The following is a 9,295-nucleotide window of genomic DNA, read 5'->3' as shown; positions in this document are numbered from 1 at the left end:
AAAAAAACAAGATTCCGAGATTAAAGTCGGAATAATTCTGAGAAAAAAAGTCGGAATAATTCTGAGAAAAAAAGTCGGAATAATTCTGAGAAAAAAAGTCAGAATAATTCTGAGAAAAAAAGTCGGAATAATTCTGAGAAAAAAAGTCAGAATAATTCTGAGAAAAAATCTCAGAATAATTCTGAGAAAAAATCTCAGAATAATTCGCTGCGTATAATGGAGCAGACACAGTGTAAAAGTGTAGAACTCCGGCGCCCACGAGGCTCCATCGTGTTACGGCTCTGACTCGTACAAAAAACTAAAGCCTTTATGCATCTCAGTTGCGTCATGTCTGTGAATGCGTTTAATAAATAATTCATGCATAAGGCTTTAGTTTTTTGTACGAGTCCGAGCCGTAACGCGATGGAGCTTCGTGGGCGCCGGAGTTCTACTCGTTCTGTATCCATCACTTTCGTGATCATTAATTGTGACGTGAAACTACATGCCCTGTGTTCGTGCACCGATTCAGGGTTTAAACACTAATCACACTGTGGCCCTGATGTGGAAGGGAAGAGTGTTTATTCCTGAAATCTATACCATAGCAGGACTTAAGCAACACATTGCGTTCCACAGTTACACTGTGTCTGCTCCATTATACGCAGCGAATAATTCCGAGATTTTTTCTCAGATGTATTCCGACTTTTTTTCTCAGAATTATTCCGACTTTTATTCTCAGAATTATTCCGACTTTTTTTCTCAGAATTATTCCGACTTTTTTTCTCAGAATTATTCCGACTTTAATCTCGGAATCTTGTTTTTTTTTTTTTTTTTACCGCTGTGGCCCTAAACCTCCGTCGTACTAAATAGGAAGGTTTCTCTGCAAATTGCTGGCCATAGTAACCCTAGCTATAATCTCTACATTTGTACACTATGTGAGGACTGTAGACGTAACTTAACCATGAAAGGTTAGAAGTTTGGGGGGAGGGCTTCTGTTTGTGAATAAAGACTTTATGCAGAAAGTTAATACTTTTTAGGATATTTTTAAATGTTTTTAGCAGCAAACTGAGTCAGACACTGCGCGCTTACGTCATTTGCGCGCGCCCGGACCTCGTTGACCACGTGGTACAGCTAAAGGCAAGCAGCGGGGTTCCGCGAGCTCAGCGCGGGGAGTCGTGCCTCTCTTTGTAAACACAGACACTGCAGCGGAGTCTCAAAACTACAGCTCAGAGACTGAAGCCTACTGAGCGCCGAGGATGAACAGCGTTGGCGAAGGCTGCACGGAGCTGAAGCGGGAGTATGACCAGTGCTTTAACCGCTGGTTCGCCGAGAAATTCCTGAAGGGAGACCGCAGTGCGGACCCCTGCACCGAGACGTTCAAGAAATATCAGTCCTGCGTCCAGGTACGACTCCGTGAGCTCAAACATTGATTTATTGATCGCTGTTTGTCTCTCTTAGGATTAATTGGCTTCCTACTCAGTATAGTGCCTTAAGATTAACTGTTTTATGGGTTATTTGTTATCGACGTCTGAATACACACAGTGCGCTGTATATTTAGCTACTATAGAGGATCCGTACTATGCAGGACCTTGTTTTCCAGTCCCTAGTTCACTGTTATTCAACCCTAGAATGTACAGCCTAGTGAGGCCCATACACGTTGTTTTAAAGGTGCATTAGGCTATTTTATTTGTATTTTATATCTAGTCAAATTTAATTCAGAAACATTGAGAATATGATTTAAAGGAACACTAGGTAAAACTGGGTATATTTGCTCCTGGGCTCCCTCCTACAGAATAAAGGGATAGGAGGGAGATGGGTGGTTTCCTGACCTCCTCCAAAGATATAGAGGGTGCTGTTTCTGCAGTGTGGAGCTCAGAGTAGCATCACAATTAATTTGAAGCTGTACGTTTGAGGTAAAAGTCTACCTGGTGTTTTTTTTTTTAAACAGCAAGTTAGGCACCAGCACAAGTGAACTTTGTACCTGAGAAAACTTGTTTCAGAACTGCACTCCAAGATGGCGGTGCTGTATGTTTGTTGTAGTTCGCCTGCTTGGCTGCTGGAGGTCACCTTGACTACCGCACCAGGTTATTGATTGGGTCTTAGGGTGAACAACACCTGGTGTATAGGAGATTGATTAATGCAGCTTATCCCCATTTCACCATGCTCTTCAATGGTCAGGACCCCCACAGACAGAGTTGAGTGGTGAATCCTTCAGTGCTGGAGTGACACTGACGTGGTGGTTTTGTGCTGGTATGAATGGATCAGACACAGCAGTTCTGTTTGAGTTTTAAACACTGTCCACCTACTCTCCACTCAGAGTCCTTCATCAGTGGATACAACACGCCACCCCCAGAGCACTGTCGGATGGATATGTTCAGTAGGTGGACTGTTCTCAGTCCGGCAGTGACACTGATGGCTTTAAACTCTCAGGCAGCACTGCTGTGTCTGATCTTTTTGTACTAGCACTTACACCGCCACCATATCAGTGTCATTGATCTACCATTAATGTGAAATGGGGACTACAGCCTGTAACTGTAGAACTACAAAATGCTCCTTTATGGTCAGTGGAGCTGAGAGAATGGACAATGAGAGTAAATGCATTGTAGGTGTCACGAATCCAGTCAAAGAGTCAGTAAAGGTCCTAGACTAAGGCTAACCAAACAGGGATAGTATGGTGCAGTAAGACCATATTACTGTTTTTGGGCTCCCAGCCTCAGAGCGACAAAAGTCCCATCCCCTGATGATTGGGGCCAGTGCTTTGACAGTTTTACCACTCAGATATGTTCAGTTATTGTTTGTATGGGGTAATATTACAGATTGGATTAATTTCACTAACACTGTGAATGTCTTTCCTCTTTTACAGAAAGCCATCAAGGAAAAGGACATCCCTATTGATGGTGTGGAGTTCATGGGGCCAAACAAAGAGAAGCCAGGCAGTTGATGGGATCTGAAACAGGGAGCATTTATCCTCCCAAATGTGGTGTGCCACATGGTTGTCAGGGATATCTTCCTGACAGTTTGTGCACTGGTGATGCTGCCATCATCTGGAAGCACTGTATATGAAGGCTTGCTTTTGAGAACTTTTTGGGTGTAGAGAAAACCTGAAATGTTGGGTTGACTGTGTTGTAGAGACTTGTTAATAGTTTGAAGTCAAGGTTAGTTGCTGAAAATGCTATAAAGGTGTTAATGGTTGTTGTAACTATCATTGCTTTTTGGACATTCAGGCAATGTGTACCTGGTGGCAGATATTGTGCATTCTTGCGATGAATGTGTTTTAATTATTGGATAACTGGAATAATAATCTGATATTATGAACCTGCCTCTAAAATGTTTTTTTAAGATATAAGTTGGCTACATTTCATTCATCTTCTATAACAATGTCATTCTGTCTGGGGTTGCCAGGGGTCCAGAGGAAAACACAGTGGATAGAGTGCCAGTCCACCACAAGGCACCACACATTCACTCAAATGAGACTGTCTGTGTCAGCCCACTCTTCCACCAGCTGTGTGCTTCAAACTCGTACTCATATTCCCATGTGTGAGACAGACAGCTTTAGGATGTCTGTCTGTATGTGACTGGTTTGGCAGATATGACGGGAATCTAGTGAAATCACCAGAAGTCTCAATCACGAGTCTCAATTTGTTACAATGGGTGAAATACTGAAAAAGGCAGAGAGGAACCTTGGCTGAAATGTGCATGCAGTTTGTTTGAGTTAGCTAAAATGGACAAGATTTCTTGGCATTGGTATGAACCTTATTCTAGGTATTGGAATGTGACTTATTCTGAACTGCTTAAGATATAAATTCATCCTGCAAAACCCAATTAGTATTACTAATTACTACACTGAGGCGAGGCATGGTGGTGTACTCGGGGGGGGGGGGGGGAACAGCTTTTTTCATAGAGTTAACAGTTCAGTTTGAACATTCTGAAGTACACAGACTTGGCAGCTGAGGTGAGGGAATGCAGGTGGCAGGTACATGTAAGACTTGTGGAAATTGGTGTTAGGGGATTTGTACCCAAGTCTGCCACATCCTTCCTTATGCCGTTGAACATCAGAGGCCGGAAAATAAAGGCAGCTGTGAAGAGGTTATCAGAAACAGCTCAAAGGTCTAGTTAGTGGTTGTGGATAAGGAGAGCACAGATGTCTTGATGAAATGCCTTCTAGAGGTGCTGTTGTGGTTGTTGGTAATGTAGCCCATAAAGATCACTGGTGGCACTGAGCATGTATTAACGGTGCCAGTGGGGCTCGGTACAGCCTTAGTCACCAGGGAGGGCAGTGTGGATTTACAGTTGTTAATGTGTAAGGATAAGATAGGACTGTAAACCTAGCTTGGACAGGGCTGTGTCTGGGACGCCAGTCTTTACTGTAGAGATCCTGGAGGTGTATTAGGATTAAATCAGCAAAACACAGATGAGGGAAGATACCAACTTGATGACCCCTGTGAAGAGCTAGTGATGCAGTGGGTGGTTTGGGTACCTTTTAACAACCAGTTAAAAGTAGCTGGTTGCTGATCGGATCATAAATGGCAACATCGACCTTAGGGTTTAGGCGTACACTTTAGACAACAGAAATTGTGGATGCAGGTGGGAAGAGTGGGGTGGCCCCTACGTGAAGCTCTAATCTTATGCCATGTTTGATTATAATTACTTCTCAGTAATAAGGAGTGTAGATTTGGGAGAACTTCATGATTCAATGCTTTAATTGAAGAAGGGGGGGAAAAAATTAATTAAAAAAAAAAGCACTTTACATACATCCATGTCATGATACAAAAAGGGAGTAGGGCACACAGGCCAAAAATGGAACAAAATTTAAAAAGACCAGTCTTTCATTTTAAAAGAAAAGACAAACAATGTTTAAAGATTGAGAGATTAAGAGTGACCAAATTACTACACATCGTCTCAACAGTTGCTTCTCGTTATTAACACTTAAGGTGGAGAAGAGGTCAAACTTGATGCCACAGAGTAAATACGCCCACATTGGAGTTACATTTCCATCTGTAACATCTCTGTAACATTCATTCACCCTTTCTGGAAAGTAGCATTTATCCAGCCACTGTCATAACCAGAAGAGGAATCATGTTGTTGAGACCGTTTTTGTACAGTGAAGGCCATCGGGGTGTCTGTATGACGGAATGTAAATTGCAAAAATATGAAGAAAGAAAAAAAATTCAGATGAGAAGAAAGAGAGGCAGGGTGACTTCACTAGCTCTGGCAATTCTTGGCTCTTTACCGATAGTGGCGTGCGGGTGGGCTGTGGTGTTGGGGTGGAGCTCGTCGGGGGGGAGGGCTATGACGAGACATTGAGAGCGGAGGGGAGCGGTAGCGAGGAGGTGGGGATCCTCTGCTCTGATAAGGTGGTGAATAGCGCCCACGAGACCTGGACCGGGAACGTGAACGTCCCCAGCTTGTTCCCCTCTCCTCCATAACTCTGATGAAGGCAGTCTCCCCCTGTACAACCAACAGAAAGGATGTTAAAATGCATTTACAGAAATGTTTCAGCATTGATCTTTCTGGAACTAGCAGTCTTAAACTGTCAGCCATAATTACATTCAGTGGCACATTTTTAAATATGTCATTACTGGTACAGGATTACAAAATGTCATGAGAATGATACATATGTTACATTAGAATATGGTTTTCGTGGCATATTGTGATGGTCCTCAGTCCTTAAATAACAATGGTGTACATTCATGAAACAACTATGCCTGTGTAATTTTTGTTTAAAGGGTACATATTCTACCCCATTTCCACAAGCAAACAGTTCTGTGGTCTTCATTAAATGGCTTTAACATGTTTTAGTTGAAAAAGCACAAGGATCTAACATCACATCAGCGTTCTCCCACTGTGTAAACAGCTCTGTTCAGAACAACTGGTTTCAGTTCCTGTTCCTTTGAATGAGCCTCTACCAACCAAACCAAAAGGGTTGACATTAATTTTTAGCCATTTTTGCCTTCCTTCTTTGATGGTTTTCACTGAAACCTCTTCACGTTTATTGTATTTGTTTGGCTCCATTTAATCTCATTTTTCAGTTCCAACATAAAGGAGAGACTCATAAGGCGGCAGGACAGTTCCGAAGTGCCTGCCATATATGTAAGATTCAGCACAAACTCAGAACGACTAGTTTTATCCCATGTTTTCTGGTTTTTCTGGTGTGTTCAGTTTTTATTAGTATCTAAAACAACGCTCAGTTCCAACTTATTAAACACCATTGCAATCCTTTATTTTTCCCCACAAGGCTCAACCCCTGTAGGCTATTATTAATAACTACAACGCTGAGATGCCGAAATTAAGTCTTTAACCTGATGGGATCTGAACTCTGTCCTGTCCAGTCTACGTAGAGCGTACTCCATGTCTTCCCGTCGAAGGAATTCCACCACTCCCTCGCCGTCCCTTTGAACATCAGCAAAGCATACGTCTCCTGCCTCCCTCATGTGATCTTTGAGGTCCTGCCAACTGCCAGTAGGAGGAAGGCCTGCGAGGATAAGAACAGTATTCAAATATTTAATCAAAAATAAATAGTAAAATAAAACATTTAGATGTTATCTTACATAACCCCAAAAACTATTTGCATATATGTTATGTAAAGTATGCTATGCAGTTCCTGTAACATTGAAGATAAGACATTTTGACCTACCCGTAACTATAACCCGAAACTCAGATCTGCGTGATGGAGGCCCAAACCTTCCCCTTGGTCCTCCTCCAACAGGTCCACTAAATTTGGCTCCTGATGATCGAGGATATTCCACACGCAGCTTATTATCTCCAAATCCATATCCATTCCTTCCATAGACAGCATCCTCCGCATCCCTATGGGAAGAGAGTAAAGTGCTCCTAACTTTCTTTCTACTGAGGGACACTTGAGAAATGTCTCCTCCATGTGTTTCCTGACGTCAGTCAGTGATGGTGAAAATGAAACATCTGCCCTGGGACTCACCGTGGGTCTTCAAAACGAACAAATGCAAAGGGGATGGTCCCTCGGTTGTTCTTCAGCTCGATATCCCGAATTTTTCCATATTTGAAGAAGAGATCCTCAATGTCCCTCTCCTGCACGTCCATGGGAAGGTTCCCCACATAGATCCTCCCGTCCGCCATAGTTTAAACAGGCCTAATGAAATTGAATGGACCTGCAGCTCTTGAGGATATACAAGGTTCCACAAAAAGGCGTTGAACGTTAATCCTGATCCTAGTCCGTCGTCCTAAAATTGTCTTTAATTAAAACTCTAAACTCTGGGTTGAGCAGTAGGTGAAGCAGTACATGATGAGCTCTAGCAAGCCACCACAGGACTTCTTCAAGACCGCAACCAGATTCTGAAAACTTAAAAACAGGAAAATGAATGAGTGGTTATTTCTGTCCATAAAAGCATGATCAACATATTTGTGATCCGCTCTAAGCAGGTTTCCTTTCTATGTCTACTGCAATTAAATCTATTTTAGTTTTAAGCCCCCTTTTAACACGCCACTTCCCTTTTGCAGCTCTGTTCCAAGAAAGAAGCCTTTTCAGAATACACAGTACACATCGCAATATTTTAGCCGAAGAAGGGAAAACAAACCAAAATCCATAATGAAATAAAATATTACAAGGGGTTAAATAATTACATAAATAAACATTCTGGTACCTTCCAAACAGTGAGAGAATAAGTACAAAGCTGCCACTCAGACTACTCAAAGTAACTTGTAGAGCTACAGTGAACTTGTTACATCCAGCACCTAACATCTCAGAAACTTATCTAACCCCATCACTACTGGACTGAGCATAGTCCACCCACCAGAATCCTGTGGCCACTAGTAAAGCACTGCAAGATGATCAACACAAACCGTACCCCAACAGACTTTCTTACTGTCTCAGACTTTATATCCACAAGATAAAACAACAAAATAGGTGTATCTAATAGAGTGGACAGTCAGAAAGCACCATTTTTAACAATCCAGCAGCACTGCTGTGTCTCATCAATCAGTACAAGCACAACACACACTAACACACCACCACCACCTCAGGGTCACTGCAGCATAGAAAGTCATACCTGCTTTGTGGTGGTCCTGAACACTGAAAAACAGGGTGCATAATAAACCTATAACGTGCATAATATAATAATATTACGGTAATATGCATATCTGTTATTTGCAATACTATAGAAATGTATATTAAACACCTAAATAACAATTTACAAATTATCTTTTGTTTGTTACCTTTATTTTATGCCATATACTTTTGTATAACTTATTTACAGCCTTGTTGGCTAGTTAACATCCCCACCATTTCCTTCCTTAATAGTTAAGGCGAGGTGTCTTGTTCAAACTTTCCATTCCACCTTAAAAGCTGCAGCGGTTCCATTCTGGCGCCTCAGTATTTAAGGTGGAACGGACAATTATAATGAGACCCTGGAATAATTAGACGTCAATTTCCGTCTAGAAAAGTCAACAGGTCACGTTTTAACACACAGTGTTATTTTTATGTTATTCTGAAGCCGATTCTTTGTGTTATTGGGAACGTAAACAGCTGGAAACCGTCTAAAGCTCCATTAGGTTTAACTGTGAGCTGTGCCTCTTTGTTAGGACTATACAGATAGCCTTAGCTTAGCGGATAAATACACTATTCTCTGTTGTGTAGAGAAGGCTGAATCAAGCTGCATATGGAGAATTCAAGTTATTTTTGTGCACCCATGTGCACCCATGCGCACAAACCTGTTTAAAATAATAAAACTAGACCGTACCTGCGGAAACAGACACCCGCTAGCTGCGCGGAAGCTAATCGACCTCTCCGCCGCTTCCCCCGCTACAGGAACTGCGCGCTGCCGTTGGCTCCTCCCACCGCCGCATAAATTAATAAATAAACAGTTACGTATTTGCATAAAGACAAAACAAAGCAGAACGCCCCCAAACATTCATTGTAATAAACGGCATAAACAATTATACTTGTTTTTATTAATATTAAATACATAATATACAGTCCATTACCAAAACTTGTGTCAAATTTAATAAAAACTAGAAAAATCTCATTAAATTCTCTTAAATCTTTAATTAAGTGACACAAGTTAATTGTTACAAATTGAAATTGAAATTATGTCCAGTGTCTTCCCAACTTGACTGTAGTTTGCAAATAGAACAAATTTAGAATCTAAAAATCCTAGGACAGAAGTATGTTTACTACTGTGTTATGTCACCCTTCTTGTTAAAGACACATATAAATCATTTGGGAACTGAGTATAATAATTGTGAAAGTTTTAAATGGTGGCGTTTTTGTTCTTTTTGACTTAATACAAGATCTCAGCTACTAAAGTGTCTGTCACTCATGTCTCATTCTGCTCTTAATGATGCTACA

General features: G+C 41.5%; 2 protein-coding genes across 3 annotated transcripts; one reads left to right on the top strand and one right to left on the bottom strand.

Moving 5' to 3' along the window:
* Positions 1-1,013: 1,013 nt before the first annotated feature.
* triap1 (TP53 regulated inhibitor of apoptosis 1) lies at positions 1,014-3,651 on the top strand. The gene is made up of 2 exons (XM_066651469.1): positions 1,014-1,379; positions 2,840-3,651. The coding sequence occupies exons 1-2, from the start codon at positions 1,233-1,235 to the stop codon at positions 2,915-2,917; spliced, it is 225 nt and encodes a 74-aa protein (XP_066507566.1). The 5' UTR covers positions 1,014-1,232; the 3' UTR covers positions 2,918-3,651.
* A 1,007-nt stretch (positions 3,652-4,658) lies between these two features.
* srsf9 (serine and arginine rich splicing factor 9) lies at positions 4,659-8,776 on the bottom strand. 2 transcript variants are annotated; one of them, XM_066650869.1, is made up of 5 exons: positions 8,688-8,776; positions 6,911-7,291; positions 6,611-6,783; positions 6,276-6,448; positions 4,659-5,424 (listed from the first exon to the last, which is right to left on the bottom strand). In XM_066650869.1, exons 2-5 carry the CDS (start codon positions 7,066-7,068, stop codon positions 5,203-5,205), a joined length of 726 nt encoding a protein of 241 aa, XP_066506966.1. In that variant the 5' UTR covers positions 7,069-7,291; positions 8,688-8,776; the 3' UTR covers positions 4,659-5,202. The 2 variants fall into 2 exon arrangements, with proteins under 2 accessions (XP_066506966.1, XP_066506967.1); XM_066650870.1 differs by lacking the exon at positions 8,688-8,776 and adding an exon at positions 7,998-8,023.
* Between the last annotated feature and the right edge of the window lie 519 nt (positions 8,777-9,295).

This window comes from Hoplias malabaricus, chromosome 18 (assembly GCF_029633855.1).
Source record: "Hoplias malabaricus isolate fHopMal1 chromosome 18, fHopMal1.hap1, whole genome shotgun sequence".
Taxonomy (NCBI): domain Eukaryota; kingdom Metazoa; phylum Chordata; class Actinopteri; order Characiformes; family Erythrinidae; genus Hoplias; species Hoplias malabaricus.
Note: the sequence above shows the minus strand (reverse complement) of the source record. Positions and strands in the feature narration are given on the sequence as shown.

Coding starts and splice junctions, on each gene's coding strand:
- srsf9 (XM_066650869.1), bottom strand. CDS start 7,068: ATGGCGGACGGGAGGATCTATGTGGGGAACCTTCCCATGGACGTGCAG. Junction 6,784..6,910: donor GTTCGTTTTGAAGACCCACG/GTGAGTCCCAGG, acceptor CTCTTCCCATAG/GGATGCGGAGGATGCTGTCT. Junction 5,425..6,275: donor CAGAGTTCAGATCCCATCAG/GTTAAAGACTTA, acceptor TTGGTTGTACAG/GGGGAGACTGCCTTCATCAG.
- triap1 (XM_066651469.1), top strand. CDS start 1,233: ATGAACAGCGTTGGCGAAGGCTGCACGGAGCTGAAGCGGGAGTATGAC. Junction 1,380..2,839: donor AATATCAGTCCTGCGTCCAG/GTACGACTCCGT, acceptor CCTCTTTTACAG/AAAGCCATCAAGGAAAAGGA.